Source organism: Tenrec ecaudatus, chromosome 6 (assembly GCF_050624435.1).
Source record: "Tenrec ecaudatus isolate mTenEca1 chromosome 6, mTenEca1.hap1, whole genome shotgun sequence".
In the NCBI taxonomy this organism is placed as follows: domain Eukaryota; kingdom Metazoa; phylum Chordata; class Mammalia; order Afrosoricida; family Tenrecidae; genus Tenrec; species Tenrec ecaudatus.
This window is the reverse complement of record NC_134535.1, coordinates 95,189,360-95,207,778: the sequence shown is the minus strand read 5'-3', so window position 1 is coordinate 95,207,778 and position 18,419 is coordinate 95,189,360. Positions and strand designations below refer to the sequence as shown.

Here is an 18,419-nt window from a genome sequence, read left to right as displayed (position 1 = left end):
AAGGAAATCTAGTCTGCCGTATCAAGTCACTGTGAGTAGGAAGTGATGCAATGGCAGTTGCTTTGGCTTTGGTATCTAAAAGAAAATCTAATGTTTCATCAATTCACCTCCTCCTCCAATATCGTCTTTACAAAGTGCCAAGCGAAGCTTGGAGAGTTTTGAAAGCCACTCCGAGGTTTCACTGCAGCACCCATAGTCTCGGGGACGGCACACATCGCTCTCTAGGCACGTCAGCCTCTGAACATCGCCCCGTCCTCTTGCTGCATCTCCACCATACGTGATTGCTGAGGCAAGAAATGACCATTTTAAGAGCATGTTTACACTTGAAAGAACTAGCTGAAGATGAACCTCACAAAACACTCTTAGTTCCCCAGTGCTGTGCAAACAAATACCGAGAGTGAGTGGATTAAAAAAGAAAATAGCAGAACAGTGTTGGATGACTATGGAGAACAAAAGCCCGATTCGGAGTCTCCTCATGCTCTGGTGTCCGCTAGCCCTCCCTGGTGGGTCTTCGCCAGTCCTCTCTGGACGTCTGCCTTCCCTCAGTGGCGTGTCTGTTTTTCTCCTTTTGTTTTTATAGAACCCCCCTCGGAAGTGATTAGGTTTAAATCATATGCTGGTGTGCGTGCATTAACATAGCAAAAGAAAACCCCCATTTCCAAAGCAAACGCATCGCTATGGAATCCCTCCATGGCAACCCTACAAAATAGGGTAGCACTAACCACCCCTGTGGGCTTTGAGCCTGTAACTCTCTGGAGTAGTAGAAAGCCTTGTCTTACTCCCTTAGAGATGCTGATGGTTCTGAACTCCTGACCTTGTGGGTTGAACCCTAATGTGTAAATGCTATGTCCCCAAAGATCGTATTGTCAGGTGTAGGGGTTAGTTAGAATATCCACATTTGGGGCAACACACTTTAAACTATACCCTGCTGCTTGATGACTTATTGATATTGACATTTTCAAAGTAAATTTATATAATTTGTTCCAGGCTATCTATTGGATGATATTGGAGAGAAAGGAAACTGTGTATTGAAGGCCCATTGCCCCTGTGAATCTAACAAAAAAGTGTACCAGCCAGGAGAAGTCCGAAAAGGTCCTTGTGGTTCCAAATGGTATGTGTCAGCTTTTTTTCCACATTTTATTGATAGTATAAGCAAACCAGCATTTTTATGTCACTTGGTACATTTTCCTAGATGTATCATTAAAGCAGTTTTAGAAAAAAAAATGAATGACCACCGGATTATATTTTTTAGGTTATTGATGCTTTGGATTTTTTTTTTTTTGAGGGGAGGTTTTTTTTGTAATCATTTTATTGGTGTCTTACAACGTTTATCACAATCTATACCCACATCCATTGTGTCAAGCACATTTGTACATTCGTTACCATCATCATTCTCAAAACATTTGTTTCACACTTGAGCCCTTGGTGTCAGCTCCTCACTTTCCCTCCTCCCTCCCTGCTGCCCCCCTCCCCCATGAACTCGTGATAATTTATAAATTATTATTATTTTGTCATATCTTAAACTGTCTGATGTCTCCCTTCACTCACTTCTCTGGTGTCCATTCCCCAGGAAAAAAGCCATATGTCAATCCTTAATCCATCCCCCCCTTTCCATCCTACCCTCCCTCCACCCTCCTGGCATTTCATTTCTCAGCACTGGTCCTGAAGGGATCATCTGTCCTGATTCCCTGTGCTTCTAGTTGCTATCTGTACCAGTGTACATTCTGTGATCTAGCCAGATTTATAAGGTAGACTTGAGATCATAATAGTTGGGGGTGGGGAAGGGAAGCATTTAGGAACTAGAGAAAAGTTGAATGTTTCATCATTGCTACACTGCACTCTGACTGTCTCGTCTCCTCCCTGCAACCCTTCTGTAAGGGGATGTCCAGTTGCCTACAGATGGATCTTGGGTCCACAGTCTGTACTCCCCCTCATTCACAATGATTTGATTCTTTGTTCTTGGATGCCTGTTACCTGATCCCTTCAACATCTAGTGATCACACAGGCTGGTATGCTTCTCCCATGTGGGCTTTGTTGCTTCTGAGCTAGATAGCCGCTTATTTATCTTCAAGCCTTTAATACCCCAGATGATATATCTTTTGATAGCTGGGCACCATCAGCTTTCTTCATCACATTTGCTTATGCACCCATCTGTCTTCAGAGAATGTATCTGGAAGGTGAGCACAAAATGATATGATTTTTTCTTTGATGCCTAATAACTGATCTTTTTGGAACCTTGGGATCACACACACTGGTGTACTTTTCCATGTGGGTTTGTTGCTTCTTAGCTAGATGGCCGCTTGTTTACCTTCAATTCTTTAAGACCCCAGATGCTATATCTTTTGATAGCCAGGTTCTATTAGCTTTCTTCAGTACATTTGCTTATACACCCACTTTGTCTTCAGCGATCGTGTCGGGAAGGCAGTGTCATGGAATGCCAATTTAATAGAATAAAGTATTCTTGCATTGAGCGAGTACTTGAGTGGGGGCCCAATGTCCATCTGCTACCTTAATACTAAACTTATAAATATATGCCCATAGATCTATTTCCCCATCCTCATATACAAATATATTTGCAAATGTCCATGCCTTTATTTAGACCTCAATAAATGCCCTTTGCCTCCTACTTCTTTCCTCTATTTCCTTTTACTTTTTGAGGAGAGTTTTTAATGTACTTTTTTAGTTATGAAACAACAAATTTTCTATGTCTTTTAAAGATAGGTTTTTGCTAACTGACACAGTGTTTTGAATAGTAAATCTATTGACAAGAGTAAATACTAACAATGTGATACAAGAATCATGCTAATTTATGTCAAGGATAGTGAGTGATTCCTGATATGATCACTGAAGACTGGGGTCTTGGAGACTCAAAGATAAACAAGTAGCCATCTAATTTAGAAGCAACAAAACCCACATGAAAGAAACACACCAGTGTGACCGAGGGATCAGGTATCAAGCACCAAAAAAACCAAAAAAATCATACCATTATAAAAGTGGGTGAGTGCAGAATGGAGACTCAAAACCCATCAGTAGTCAGCCAGACACCCCTTACTGAAGGGTTGTGGGAAAGAGATGAGCCAGTCAGGGTGCAGGGTAGCAACGATGAAACCTATAACTTTCCTCTAGTTCTTAAACATGTAACTTACCTCTAGTTCCTTTAGTTCCTCTAGTTCTCCCCCTCACCCCCCACTATCATGATCCCAATTCTACCGTACAAATCTGGCTAGACCAGAGGATGTACATTGGTACAGACAGCAACTGGAAACACGGAATCCAGGACAGATGACTCCTTCAGGACCAGTGGTGAGAGTGGAGATGCCTGGAGGGTGGAGGGAATGTGGGGTAGAAAGGAGTAACTGATTACAAGAATCTACATATAGCCTCCTCCCTGGGGGATGGAGAGCAGAAAAGAGGGCAGGGGAGACGTCAGACAGTGTAACATATGACAAAATAATAACTTATGAATTATGAAGGGTTCATGAGGTAGGAGGGAGTGGGGAGGGAGGGGGGAAATGAGCAGCTGATACTAAGGGCTCAAGTGGAAGGCAAATGTTTTGAGAATGATGATGGCAACAAATGTACATATGCACTTGACACAATGGAAGTATGTATGGATAGTGATAAAAATTGTAGGAGACCCCAATAAAATAATTTTAAAAAAAGAATGGTGAGTGAAATGTGCAAAGACAACCTAACAAATTTCCAGGAATTTATGTATGTAGCTATATTGATGCAGCTAAATAGTGTACTTACTACTGAGTGGATTTTAATGTGTATTTAGTCCTGAGTAAATTTTAATGTGCCAGTAGTTAGGGCTATTTCTCCTTTAATTGAAGAGTCAGCATGATTCTTCCTTTTGAACTCCAGTCCTCACCATGAATCTTCCATGATGTCATCTGTGATGTATTATCCACAGACATTTCCAATCCCTCATTCAGCCCGCTTTCCTGAAAGCCCAAACTTTTGCAAGAACTTTATAAACATTTCTGTGTCTTTGTGGAGAAATCACTAAGCTTATATTTTAAGAACTGATTAGTTATATTTTGCCATTTCTTTGTAATAGCAAACGTTTCATAGAGCAGTAAAACTTTATTAATAATAATTTTATATATATCTATGTTATATTGAGTGTCTATAACAGCACTGAAGCAAGATAAACAGAATATGAGCCATATATGTGGTCCACATATGTAATTTAAAAATTTTAGTAGCCACTATGAAAATAAATTGAAATTAATTTTAAGAATACACTTTATTTAGCCCTATATAGCCAAAATATTAACATTACCACATGGAACCAATATTGAACTTTCAGATATTTTACAAGATGTATTTTTCTTCAGAAATTAGGTGTATATTTTACCTTTACTTCAGTAGGCACATTTGAAATAACTCTATGGCCGGATGGTGGCACTGTGGCTTGTCACCTGGCTAGCCACATGCCTGTAGTTCAATCACACACCTCGCTGTGGGAGAGGACAAAAAAGACTGTCTGCTACTGTAAAGATATACAGCCATGAAATCCCCAGGGAGCCGTTTTGTTCTGCCCCGTGTCAGGGTCACTATGAGTCAGAATCTTCTCAACGGGAGCAAATTTGGTGTTGTGGATGGTTGCTGTGTTGGTTTAAAATGTGGTATGTCACGGGTACTTTAGAACTAGTGACTTAAATATATGTCACATAAATGAAAACTTCTGCAACTTAACTTGCAAATGTGTGTAGTATATATGCCTAATGGAGCCAGAAGTAATTGTTCTACTCAGTGGAATTCAACTCTTTTAAGAAACCAGAATACAGCCATCAAGGAGACGAGCCATTTTATTAGAGCTGATAGTTAGCTGGAAAATTAGGCCAAATAGCTTACTTTAAGTTGTGATTTAAAAAAAACAACACTATGCTATTTTTATCATAGAAAAAACGACTAATATCTCTTCACGTTTTGTATTTTAACAGCACATGTCAAGATGCGAAATGGTCATGTACTGAGGCCTTATGTCCTGGGAGATGCAAAGTGGAAGGAAATTCACTTACCACCTTTGATGGTGTTAAATTCACCCATCCTGGAAACTGTGACTTCTTGGCCATTCATGTATGTAATAGCCTAGAACACTTGAGAAAGCCAATTGAATTACTAAGCTATTTCTCAGCCAATTTAAAACTCAGTCTCCACGTTGAATTGCAATTAAGAACAATACTTGTTATCCCTTTCAACGTATTTAACTATACATTGTCACTTATATGAGATATAATCTGTGTTCCTTGGAAAACCGTTGCTAATAAAAACCCTCTATATTCATTGTAATTGCCTAAGTATACTGGAAATCATATATTCTTTTACTTTTCTGCATACATGTTCACTAGTGCTTTAGATTAAGCAATCATTTACATTCCATGATGCATCGTCTTCTTTCATCATGTCTAATTTTTGTAATACAATAATTTCCAGTATGATAGAAACCCTATTTATGTTTAAATTTTCCTTCAGTTCTAAAGATTTTATGTAATCTAAATTTCACAAGGGGTGATTCTATTTTATAACTAGTGCCTTCACTGAGCATGGGAATAAGCACTTTTATTTACTTTATTTCCCCTCTAAGAAACAGATTAACAAAATGTATGAATCCAGGAAGTATGAGATATGGATAAATGTCTCATAATCTGCAGTATGAGGTGACTACTGAATTTTTGGTTACTACAGTATTGCGAAGCAAAGGTCACCGATTGATTAGCAACATATTTATCTTTTCTTCTTTTACCCTCCTCTGGAGGATGTTATGCCAGCATATTTGGAATATTTGCTGCTTTCGCATTAGGGATTCCTTATCTCTAAATGTGAATTGGGAGCCAGTGTTTCTCATTTATAATGCAGATTGCATTTTCACAAACTAAGTATTTCTCATATTGAGAATAAATAGAAATTGTGGACTGTTCAGAGAATAAATATGTTATGGTGCTTATATTTTTACAAAGATCATCTCCTCAATCCAGCACCCTTATCTTTGAGGAGAAGGCAAAAAGTAAAGATAACAGAAAAAAAAAACCACTGATGAGTGTGGATACCCACCACTTCATAAAATCTAGCTAGTGCTTACACATGGCACTCGAGTAGTCTGTAAAAGTCTTGTCATATCAAGAGGCTGGACCATGAACTGAAGTAGCTTTCTGTTTTCAGAAAAGACAGGTTGGATGTAGTGATTGTGCATATTTAAAAAAATGTAAACATGCATTTGGAATGAGTCAAACAACAGAGCATACCATGAATAATATTTTAGTAAATATTTTAATGAAATATATTTTTTTCACAGGAAAAAGATTGGTCTGTTAGCATTGAACTTCGTCCATGTCCACATACTCACACAGGAACCTGTTTAAATAGTGTTACCCTTCTATTGAATTCTGTAAGTATTAAGCTTCCACAATTTACCCACAGTAAGGTTAAGCCAAATACTTCATAAATTCTGAATTCTTGAATTTGGAGAGGTTTTATATGTAAATGAAAAGAGGAAGCAAAATGACATAGAAACTGATAAAATATCTGAAAGCACTGATCTTTGTAAGAACCTTTACATAAGAATTTCCCTATATATACAAGTATGTACTAATTAGAGCATATTATCTATTTGCTAAACCATTTAAGAAGGCAAAGGTATTGGATTAATATTTTATGCAGACAGTGAGCTGACAACCTACGTAGAAATAGACATAAACGAAAACCTGGGTAACCTGGTCCTTGGATTAGCACCCGGAACGCAAGGTGTCCTCTTGGGTCTCAGCTTCCACATCTACAAATGTGGGCTGACGGGTTCCTTCACAATCTGCCACAAAGTGTTCGGATAGATAAGAAGTCATCTGAGAATGTATTAGAAATCTTTTTGAAAATTCTGTACTTTAGATATTTGCAAATGGAGATGATCATTGTAAGCAAGTTGGCAAGGCACACTTATCACTTAATAAGATAAATGAATAGAAGCTAATACTGTGTTTTGCATTTTAGTCTGTTGCAGTTGACAAATATGTATTCAATAGAGATGGCACAGTCACAAATGACAAGATAAGAAATCAAGATTATTATTACTCAGGTAAGTTTATCTGCATTAAAAAAATAAGTGTCTGATGCAGTCATTAATTCACATTTTAAATAGATTTTAAATGCTTGTTTTATAAAAGGTGGTAAAGTATTTAAGAAAGCAACAATTGTTCTTAATGTCAGTCATTAATAATTAATCTAAATTATTATTTTAACAGATAAAATACAGATCTTCAAAGTCTCTTCTTCATATCTTCAAGTGGAGACATACTTTAAAGTAAAAATGCAATTGCAATATGTTCCTATAATGCAATTATATGTTTCCATGCCACCCAACAAATTCCCAGACACTGTAGGTAAGTCTTTCAGAGTTTTTAAATTCCTAAGTCTCTAATGTGATTATTATTTATTGTCATTCTATTAATGACACTATCCATGAAGCATTTGGCCTCATCGTCCTCTCACATGGAACTAAAGCCATCACAACTTGCTCTTTGTTGTAAAGACAGCCTTGTTTGTTACACAATCTACTCAGAGAAGATTTTCAACCATTGCAACAGTTGTAAGATTTTAGATGAAGACTTTATTTAATAAGATTTGATATTATTTTTGATATCTTTAAAATCATTTTGAAAATGTAGTAAGACTTTGGCTTATTTTGTTAGCATACATTACAAAGGCTTTGACCTCACAAGGAAGGGATAAAATACAATAGACAAACTTCTGCAAACGTGTCAAACATAAACTTTAGTCTTGTGTTTTGGATAGGTTATGTAGTGAGTGCCTTTCGTTAGGTTTTCCCACTGTAGAATTCAGCTTTGCACGTCCCTAGGACTTGTAGAAGGGAACAAACAAATTGACTATAGGAAACCCCACAGGATTTCCGTGAGGTCACAGCAATATATATTTACTGAAGATGACTTACAGGTAGTGTGGGGAGAAAGGGTGTAAACCATGAGTCACAAAGGTGCATATCATGAAGAGCACATAATCCTTAACTTGCTTAAAATCCCCATTCTGAAACTATGAAATAGGGAATCACAAGCTTCCTGCTGCATGCATGCTTTCTATTATATTATCAAAGGGGCAACGTTTCAACACAGAGACAGAACATAGTATCGATGCCCGATGGTTTTTCCTTCCTCCTGGAATTTTGATCAAACACACAAAACTTTGATGTCTAGAGAATAAAATGAAGGGTTCTTTTCAAGCAGTTTATACAATTTCTTTGAAAAACCCCAAGCCATCTGTAAGACCAGGATATGAATCCAAGAAGCTGTGGAGGCGAGGCGCTGCTAACCTCAACCCTGTGCTTTTGTCCAGGACTTTGTGGTTCTTACAACCACAGAGCGGAGGATGATTTCATGTCAAGTCAAAATATCCTGGAGAAGACCTCAGAGGCATTTGCCAGTTCCTGGGAAATGATGCCATGCCCTAAAGGAAGCCCGACCTCGTGCATCAGCATAGAAAGCGGTGAGATCCACTGGCCGTAAGATTCTAGTGAAATGCAGGGGGTACTAGGAAGTCTGTACTTTAGTAATAATATGAAAATACTGGGATTATGGAACCTTGGGTTTAGCTGGTGCTTGTTGTACTGATCCTGTTTGAAAGGACTTGGGATAGAAACAAAGTCTGGCTTAGTTAGGGTACTTCTAGAATAAGACGATATTCTCTTCTTCCGATCTAGAAAACACATCTTTAATTGGAGGGTCTTCTCAGTATCTTTGCATTACCATATTTTCACTCTAAAAACAGTTTCTCCATAGATATAGAACCACGGGGTTAGTCTATAAGAGCCAGCTAGTTTATTAAGCTTCATAATTTAGCCATAGACATAATTATTGATTGAAATAGCAAGAGCGACTCAATGTCAGAAGTGCAGGTAGACCGAGGTCTCCTAGTCTTTGCTATTATGTCTATTAGGTATTCCAACCATCAACTAGAGATCCTACTAATGATCAGTTATACCAATTATCAGATAAAGATTTTATTAAAAAAACCAATGTCAAATAATTTAACATACATTTCAATTTATTCCCACAAGAGTGTATGGAGGACGTAGAGGTGTCCTCTGTTAATGCGATGACCATTAATGCAGCAGACATCAATCATTGGGCCCTGAGAATATATTCTTAGTAAGGTCAGAGATCCTGTTATAATCCAAGTATTTTGAACTCAATTCCTGACTTTATTGATCTTAAAAAATGGTAGATTTTACTGAATTTACATACTCTAAATTTAGTTCTACTCAATAAATGCATAAAAAGGAAACTCACCAACTGGAAAACATTATAAATAAAAAAGTCTATAGTAATCATATTTACAGAAATGAAATACATTCCCTTTTACACATGGCAAAAGACAGGATGTCCTTTAATATTGCAATTTTTTAGAGCTAATACTAAGAGTTCTGGATATCAGGAAAAATAAAACCTATAAAAAGTGTAAGAAAGAGAGAGATTGGTTATAAATGATAGAACAATTAAAATAAAATGAATAAATTATTTTTAAACTACTTTAAAAATGAATGAACTTTGTCTAATGATGATGATTATCACCCTTAAGCATTTTCAAATCAAGCATTTGTTATTGAAGATGTTGTATCTCTATATTTTATTTTTTTATATTTAAGACCTGATCAGTTATTTATAAAGCAACCATATATCAGTTAAGCACTTAAAATATACCCCAACAAAATTAGTACATTTGGTATATTAATTGTGGTTGTCTTAATATATGAGTTTCATTAAAGTGTGTATTATTTTCCTGGTGGGGCAAAAACAAAACAAAACAAAAAAGCTTATGGGTATCATTTATCAATGTGATAATTAAAATATAGACTTTCAACTTAAAAGGCACTGAAAGAAGTTACCTGCTCTATTTACTCATAGTTTTATGTAGAAAATTCATTTCAGACAATAGTTACCCGATTTAACCCATAACATTTACCTTTTTATAAGAACGTATTGTTATCACAGCAGGTCTCTAGGACATGGTAGACCAGTCCCTGTGGGCTTTCAAGGTGGTAGCTCTTTACCTGAACAGAAAACTCCCCTTACCTCCTTGGATTAGCTAGTGATTTTGATCTGCTGACTTTGTGCTTAGCAGCTCCACTTGTAACCCTTTACACCACCAGGGCTCCTCATCCCCTTTAGAGTCTATTTCTCATTATTTCATGCTTTCTTTGAACATCATATAAATGTATTTATTATAGTAAAGCCCTTTAGAAGCACAATTGTTTTATTCAGTAAAATCAAAGCTGTTAGAAGTTTACACTTTTCCCTTGACAAAATTGCAATATTATTGATCCTAGTTTTGGTTACTTAATTTTTTTCCAGAAAAGTTTGCTGATAGGGACTGTGCTGTTCTTCTTGACCCTTCTGGGCCTTTTGCTTCCTGTCATCCTATTGTGAATCCTAAACCCTATCTTGAGGTATGTGAATGCCTACGAGCTCTGTTAAAGAAATATTTGGTATGATATAAATAAGAGGATGTTCCATTAAATATTTTCAAATAACAACAATTTCAATATATTAATTGTTATGTTTAAATTGCATATTGGATATTCATATATTCAATTGTTAGATATGCTGTTAAAACAAATCATCAGTAAAACCATTCCATATTAAGAATAACCTGCACACGAGAATATTCTTAAACAAGTTGCTCTTATATTGTCTAAGTTCTTGGGTTTAGAAATGACTAAATGACTGCATTTCTGTTTTGCAAATATTTGAAGAAAAATATTTCCAAAGATTTCAAAGTTTTCTTCTTTCAGGATAGAATAGCTGTTGTGAATGGAGTTACTGTGCCTAGTTTTAGCTGTTCTCATAAACAGTTCCATAATGAAATATACATGTGATTCTTATTTTAAAGGAATGCAAAAAGTATACTTGCAGTTGTACAAACATGAAAGATTGTCTGTGTGCCATGTTAGGCAATTATGTGAAAGCGTGTGCCGAGAAGGAGACATACCTCGTGGGGTGGAGAAACGGACGATGTGGTAAGCAGGATGGAGGTGTCCCCTTACTCGAATCCCCTTTACATTTTACTGTAGTCCCTGTGGGGGGGTTATTTTGATACAGAGACGGTTTCCTAAATTTGTTTGTTTTAATTTTCTTAAACAATCATTATATTTTTAACTTCCTGAATTATTTTTTTTCTGGATTTAAAATATTCAGGGGAATAAACACGAGGAATATCTACATCAGTGTTTATCTCTATATATCATGACACTGTATGCTGAAATGGAAATAATGTTCTAGCTGGCAATGCATTTAAATGCTGTCCTAATATCAATACCATGTTTTGAGACGAACCAAATAAGACAGATTGGTGAATTAGGAGCTTGTGTTTGTCCAGGTAGACTAGAGAAACAAATTCATAGACACTCATATGTGTATAGGAAAACGCTTATATACAAGATCAATTGAATATTGAAAAAACATCCCAGCACAGTCCAGATCAAGTCCATAAGTCCGATATTAGCCCATGTGTCCGACACCAATCTATAAAGTCCTCTTCAGTTTCACGAAACACATGAAATGACACCGAATGCAGGAAGATCACAGGCCAGTGGGTGGGAAGTTTTGTAGATCCAGTGACATTGTAAGCCTGCTGGCAGGGGTCTCCATGTGGCTTTCTAGCTCCCAGGCTCTGGTTTCCATCAGCTTCCTTCCATATGGCTTGTCAGGTGCAATATTTCCCAGGGAGTGATCAGAGAGAGAGTGTTTCTCCCACCTCCAAGTAGGAATAGAGGAGTTTCCAGAATCCTCAAGAGAAGGCCAGGCCCACACAGAGGCCTCCTTGCCTATCGCCTGATTGACAGGCTAGACTCCACCCCTTCACTCTTAATCCTCTCAAATAGACAAATGACTGTGTAACTACCACAGAGCTCAATTATCATAAGCTACCATCAATTCCTGCTTTGCTGTGAATATGATTGCACTCTTTGAATATGACTTCATAAATACACTTGCTTCACAGAAAAGACAATTTGGAGCAGTGCATCTCTTATAGATTATACTTAATACTTTATATCCCATGTCCAGCTCATCATCAATGTCTGTCTGTCATGTTAACTTCCAAAAGTTCACCTCAAAAAATATATATTTCTCCACTTCTATTGCCTCCAGTGTAGTATAAAATAATCATTTTCTCCTGGTTGATTGTAATACACTCCTCAAATATCCATTCTCCACACTAACTAATCTACTTTTTAGAGAATAACCTTTAAAGTAAACCTGAATAAACCTAATTTCATCCTGTGACGCTCCAGTTAAGACAAGTCAAGGGGTACTCCTTTATCTTAGGTTAAAAACTAAACTCTGCAAAATGACCCTGCAATATTTGACCATTGATTCTATTTCTGGGCTTATCATGGCAGTCTTCTACAGGCAGTTCTTCAAAAAAGGTATCTGCTCTTCTGCTTGGACATAATGTTATCATTATCTGGGCTGCCTTCCTGCTTTCTCTCCATCCCTCTCTTCATAAACTGCAGGTCTCCAGTAATGCACAGTGAACATTTTCTATGATACCGCTTCATAGTACATTTGTCCTTCTGCCAGCCATAGGAGAGCATTACTTTTCCTATTAGGTTTATGACTGTTTACTCAACAGAATGAGTACACATAACAGCTATTCAATATTGACTGAAAATAAAATAAATGAATGCTAGGATCAAAACCAAGAAAGTAATCATCTCAATGTTGAATAATACGATGTAATATCTATAAGCATAAAGTTGAATCTGATATTTCACCTTTATATATTATATATATGCATTCACTACTTTTTATTTTCTTTAATAACAGAACAGTCCTGTTCACGTGGCCTCGTTTTCCAGTACAATGTCAAAGCCTGTAATAGTTCTTGCCGATCATTGTCAGAGAGAGATAGGAGCTGTGATGTAGAAGATGTTCCAGTGGATGGATGCACCTGCCCTGATGGAATGTACCGGAATAATGAAGGACACTGTGTCCAGAAATCTCAGTGTGACTGCTACATAAATGACGAGATCATACAACCAGGCAAACTCATCGAGATTGATAGCAATAAATGGTATGGATAGTACACACACACACACACACACACACACACACACACACACACACACACAGTACTAGCTGCTTGTTGTGATATTGAAAGTAAGTCACTGTGTCCTAAGAATGATAGTCTTTTGCCTCCCTTGTTCCTGCCATTGAGTCAATTCTGACGCCCAGTGATGTATGGCATGCCTAAGAGTGGACCCGTAATGTTTCGTAGGCTAGAATCTTTTAAAAAACACATGCAAAAAAACCCTTTTATTGTTGATTGGTTAAAGGGTTACTGGGCGCATCCGTTTTCCATTATACACAAATAATTAATAACTAATTATAAATAATTTCTCCACTTTTTTCATAGCATTGATTGCAATATCTGTAGCATCCCTGATCCCGCTTTCTCCTTGTTTTCCACTTCCCTCCCTCCTTCTTTCTTACCCTTCCCAACTTTGTCCTTCAATTAAATTTTTATCTCAACTGGTTGCTTATGGTAAGGGCTGTGTACACTACACTGTTAGCGAGGAGATAGGGGCTGTGGGGCAGAAGATGTTCCAGTCTACCTTACAGAGCTCTTTATTTACTATGTAATTTAGAAAATTCTGTATTGTTCAATTGAAAATTGAGCTACAGGGGGTGGGGTTCAGTTCCACATGTGAGGAGGTTTAAGGGTTGTAGTCTTGAGGCTCCCTCCCCACCAGTCTCTCTTTGACCAATGAGCCTGTTTTTGTTTTTAATGTTCTTGAGTTGCGTTCCACTTTTCTTTTTCTCACAATCTTCACATTTCAGCACGATCCCTTCAGTAGTTGTCCTCAGTAGAAGTAGCTGGGCACCATCTAAATCTTCTGGTCTTACAGTCCTGGACTCTAACATTCAATTTGTCCATTCATCTATTCTCGTGCTAGATCACCACACCCTTTCTCCTATGGAGTGGCTGGTAGGTCCAAACCACTGACCTTTTCAGCTTAGCAGACTCACAATCTTTATGCCATGTGGGCTTCTGCAGTTTCCCCTACTCCTTGCATATGTTTTACTTTTCATTTCTTATGAAGCCAAACGCACTCCCATCCAGTTGATTCCTACTCATGGTGACAATATGAGACAGAACTGGATGGTCTCTGTGGATTTCTGAGACTGTAATTCTTTACAGGACTAGAAAGCCTCATCTTTCTGTCACACAGTACCTGCTTGTTTCCAACTGTTGACCTTGTGGGTTTCTATTCCATAAAAATGTAGTCTCCGAAATCCACAGCAACAGTTCTATTCTGTTCCATATGGTCACTGTACATTGGAATCAACTCCATGGCAGCAAGATTGGCTTTTATTATTCTTTTTATTTAAAGGAAATTATAGGTAACAACCCTTTCTAACAACAACATCTTTCTATTAAAGATGATAAACTTTTGGTTGGGCTCTGAATCTGATACTCCTCTTTATAGGTTCTAGCTAGCACATCTACATGATGGTTCATCACATCTCTGTTTCAGACCCCCAGCAGGTCTGGCAGCAGGACTGATTGGTCGTGAAGGTGACCCTGTCTGGAGGTCTCCTGTATTCCTTCAGAAAGGCTGACTTAACCCACTGTCTGACCATGCCACATCTTTGCTCAGAAAACGAGGACTAACTCCCACGTTGAGAATAAACACAAAGCTGTGTGTAGTTTACGGCCATCCATGAGCTTGCCCTGACGTGTCTGCTGCCTCTCTTTGCCATGCCACTTTCCACCCAAACAGGATTTCTGGGAGTTCCCGGGGCAGGTGTTAGCCTTTCTGGACAGCCCAGCTCTGCCTCTCAGAAGCACTGCTTTCCTGCTGGCTGCATCTCCTCCACCAAGATACAGCCATCAATTCTACACAGTTTATTTTCCTTTACCCAGTACTTAACAGAAACCTGTCTGTACATTCCTAAACACTTACCAGACTACACTTTGTGTGTTGATACATTTCACACATCTTCGGGGGCCATGTCCCATTTGTCTAACTACTTGTAACAAAGGAGGTGGCTCATAAGTAGAAGTTCAAGTTACAGTAATAGTACCATTAGAATATTTCGAGGAGAATGGATGTTTGACTGAGTGGGTTTCTTTTATTTCCAGTGTCTGCCGCAATGGAATTCTGCTTTGCCAAACCCCCATTGACTTATCCCTACGTAAGTATTGAAATCATGGTGTCATTTAAACTATCCCTTGGTTAAGATAAACCGCTCAAGAGGCCCATAATCCACAACAACGTCCATTCACCTGCAGATAACTGTTCAGGAGGGGCTGAGTATGTAGACTGCAGCGACCCCAAGGCACAGAGGAGAACAGACACAACATGCAGCACTCGGAACATACCGACTTTTGATGTAAGTAACGTGGCTTTAAGCTCTGGGCTTCTAACTGCAAGGCCAGTGGTCCGAATCCACAGGACAAAGACGGAGGCTGTCTACTCCCATAAAGATTTCCAGTCTTGGAAGTCATGTGGAGCAGTGTCACCCAGTCCTCCAGGGCGCTCTGAGTCCGTCGTCTCAATCGCAGTGAGGGCCTGAAATGGGAGGTGGAAGGGGTGGTGGTGGTGCTGTGCGAACAATGAAGTGCTTCAGGGTCAGACTGGTTCAGGGCACAGCTCTTAGCTGGTGGTTCGAACTCTGGAAGAAGAAAGCCAGGCAGACTGCTTTAGAAAGGTCACAAGAATAAACACCTGATGGCGTTTCTACTGTTCTATTCTGTACTATATGCACTACATGCCCAAATTGACTAGACAGGTGACTTGTTCTAAATATGGCTTTAGAGTTTAGCTTAAAAAATATTTTAGAGCAGAAGGAAACTGAAAATTCAGTGAAAAAAATGTTAGATCGGCATCATTTCATTTGTTGTGGGTGACTTTGATTTCTCAGTTGGAACCCTCAATATGTTTTCGATACATTTGCATATTGTAAATCAATGCGAAGGGTGTGATGGAATCATAACAGCATGATCTATCTTTGTATTTTGCCTGCAGAACAACTTGCCTTGCAAACGTGGGTGTTACTGTCCGGTGGGAAAGGTTCGAAATTCCAAAGGGCAGTGCGTGTTTCCTGACGAGTGCCCGTGCTCTTTCGGTGGACGAGAGTATGACCAAGGAAGCGTCACTTCAGTTGGCTGCAATAAGTGGTACATATTAAAAGAGAAATACTTTCCTAGCTTTATATATTCGCCAATGTACAGGGAAAGAAGTTAAATTTGGGGACCTTTGGTAACATATGGTCTTATGTAGGTAGAAATATAGTAAGCATTATATAAAATGACAATCCTAAAATATAATGAAACATCACTCCAAAATTTTCATCAATCTGTAATTGTTTAATCAATATGTACAAAAATATCTACATTTCTTTATAGAATTATGAGTAGGCAAATCTTGGCATACTGGAAGTACCAGCATCACAGTTTTTATCATATTTTTTCCCTTTAGTACTTGCCTTAAAGGATCCTGGCACTGCACGCAGAACGCATGTCAAAGCACTTGCCATGTCTATGGGGAAGGTCATGTTATAACGTTTGATGGAAAAAGTTACAGCTTTGACGGTCTCTGCCAGTACTCCTTCCTGGAGGTAATTACAAGTGTGTTCCATGACACTTTGTTATGTGCCTTAATGATTACTCATTCGGACAAGAACTCCGGAGAACTTTATTCTGAAACTGGGAAATTTATAATGAAACAACACAAAATGTACATTTCTAGAAAGCAATAAACGGTAACGTAACGCAATGCTGACGCAGGAGACGTCAGGGTGAACGTGCACCTTGACCCTGTGTTAAACAGCTGTGCGACCCGGGGCACCTGTCTTCACCGCGGGGCGTCTCCGTTTCTGTGTCTATAAAACGGGGACCGTAGCAACCCAGCCTTGACGTGGAACTGCCCACACTAAGCATGAGAACATGTGAACCACGGTGATTAGCTACACAACGACTCGGCACTAGCAACCACAGCTACCTGTGTGCACGTGTTAACAGGGTCTACTGATTTTTATGGCTTATTGTATGTGATCCTAATAATGCTATAAAGTTGATATTATTCATTTCATGAGGATGAAAATGGAGAAATTGAGACAGAGAGGCAAGCCAGAAGGTTATCTGTAAATACAAATATTTATGTATTCATATATTTATGGTATAACTACAAACCTATGTGGAAGTAATGGGGAAAGAATCATATCTAAGGAGAGTAAGAAGAACGAATTCAGCCAATGAATACAATCCATACATTGTTGTATTTTAGAAATTTCATAACATAACATATGGTGATTTATTAGGTTTAAAATGTCACCCATCGAGGAAATATTTGTGTGATTCAAATATTGCAGTTGCGTCCCAGATCCCTGATATCGATAAACTGTTATTATCGTTTCATGTTGAAGGACTACTGCGGCCGTGAGAATGGCACATTCCGCGTCTTAACTGAGAGTGTTCCATGCTGTGAAGATGGGCTCACGTGTTCGAGGAAAATCATCGTTGCTTTCCGGGTACAGAACAACTGTTTCCCTCTCCCCTCAATTTAGGTGCGCCCAAATAAAGCTGACGTTGTTTGAATGATTTTTTTTGAATTCTCTGAATTTACAGGACCAGAATATCGTCTTGCAAGATGGCAAAGTAACAGCAGTCAAAACCGCTGAGAGCAAGGACTGTGCGCTCGATGGAAACACATATTCCGTCCACACCGTGGGCTTGTACTTGATTCTGAAATTTAAATCTGGAATAACCCTGATTTGGGACAAAAACACACGAATCTCTGCTATATTGGAACCCAGCTGGAATGTATGTACATTACTAATAAGTGATTGGGGGGAAGCAAAATCATTTCTTTTACTGAAAACTAAAGGCAGGTATTCACAGGTTGTATGGGGGAAGATGGTTGATAGCTGGGTTTCCATTAGAGAAACAACTCTTCCACCTTCATTAAAGCTTATCACAAGATTCAAAATTTAGGCAAAGATGAAAGAGTCTGCTAGAAATGAAATATATTCAATTTAAAGCATTCTAATGTAACCTTATTTGAAATTATAACTTGTAAGATTCTGAAGTAGTTTGTATATGTTAAATTTAGTGTATTCCTTAGTATCTGCTCTTAGAATCTACTTATATATAATTTAATACTAGCTAACATATTCTCCTCTTATTCCTTAATGAATTTATCTTACTTGAGATTAGATAATTTACAATATAAGATACTAGATTAAATGGAAGTAGAATGTTATCCATGGATGCTGGTTTCTTTACAAAATTTAGAGTTTAAAATAGATTCATGAGAACATAGTCATATTTTGGTATATCTATCTACATTTTATCTATCTATCTATCGATCTCTCTATTTTTCTATCTATCTCTCATCTGTA

The 18,419-nt window shown here is 38.0% G+C and overlaps 1 protein-coding gene across 1 annotated transcript in view; it reads left to right on the top strand.

Moving 5' to 3' along the window:
* Nucleotides 1-18,419, top strand: part of MUC19 (mucin 19, oligomeric) — a 60,318-nt gene that overhangs the window by 35,319 nt on the left and 6,580 nt on the right. Inside the window, exons 35-49 of the mRNA XM_075553313.1 lie at nucleotides 988-1,111; nucleotides 4,953-5,088; nucleotides 6,305-6,397; nucleotides 6,994-7,078; nucleotides 7,245-7,382; nucleotides 8,350-8,499; nucleotides 10,365-10,459; nucleotides 10,903-11,029; nucleotides 12,840-13,086; nucleotides 15,160-15,212; nucleotides 15,310-15,410; nucleotides 16,046-16,197; nucleotides 16,499-16,637; nucleotides 17,445-17,549; nucleotides 17,647-17,841. Of these exons, the coding sequence (XP_075409428.1) occupies nucleotides 988-1,111; nucleotides 4,953-5,088; nucleotides 6,305-6,397; nucleotides 6,994-7,078; nucleotides 7,245-7,382; nucleotides 8,350-8,499; nucleotides 10,365-10,459; nucleotides 10,903-11,029; nucleotides 12,840-13,086; nucleotides 15,160-15,212; nucleotides 15,310-15,410; nucleotides 16,046-16,197; nucleotides 16,499-16,637; nucleotides 17,445-17,549; nucleotides 17,647-17,841 (1,940 nt within the window). The remainder of the gene's footprint in view (nucleotides 1-987; nucleotides 1,112-4,952; nucleotides 5,089-6,304; nucleotides 6,398-6,993; nucleotides 7,079-7,244; nucleotides 7,383-8,349; nucleotides 8,500-10,364; nucleotides 10,460-10,902; nucleotides 11,030-12,839; nucleotides 13,087-15,159; nucleotides 15,213-15,309; nucleotides 15,411-16,045; nucleotides 16,198-16,498; nucleotides 16,638-17,444; nucleotides 17,550-17,646; nucleotides 17,842-18,419) is intronic.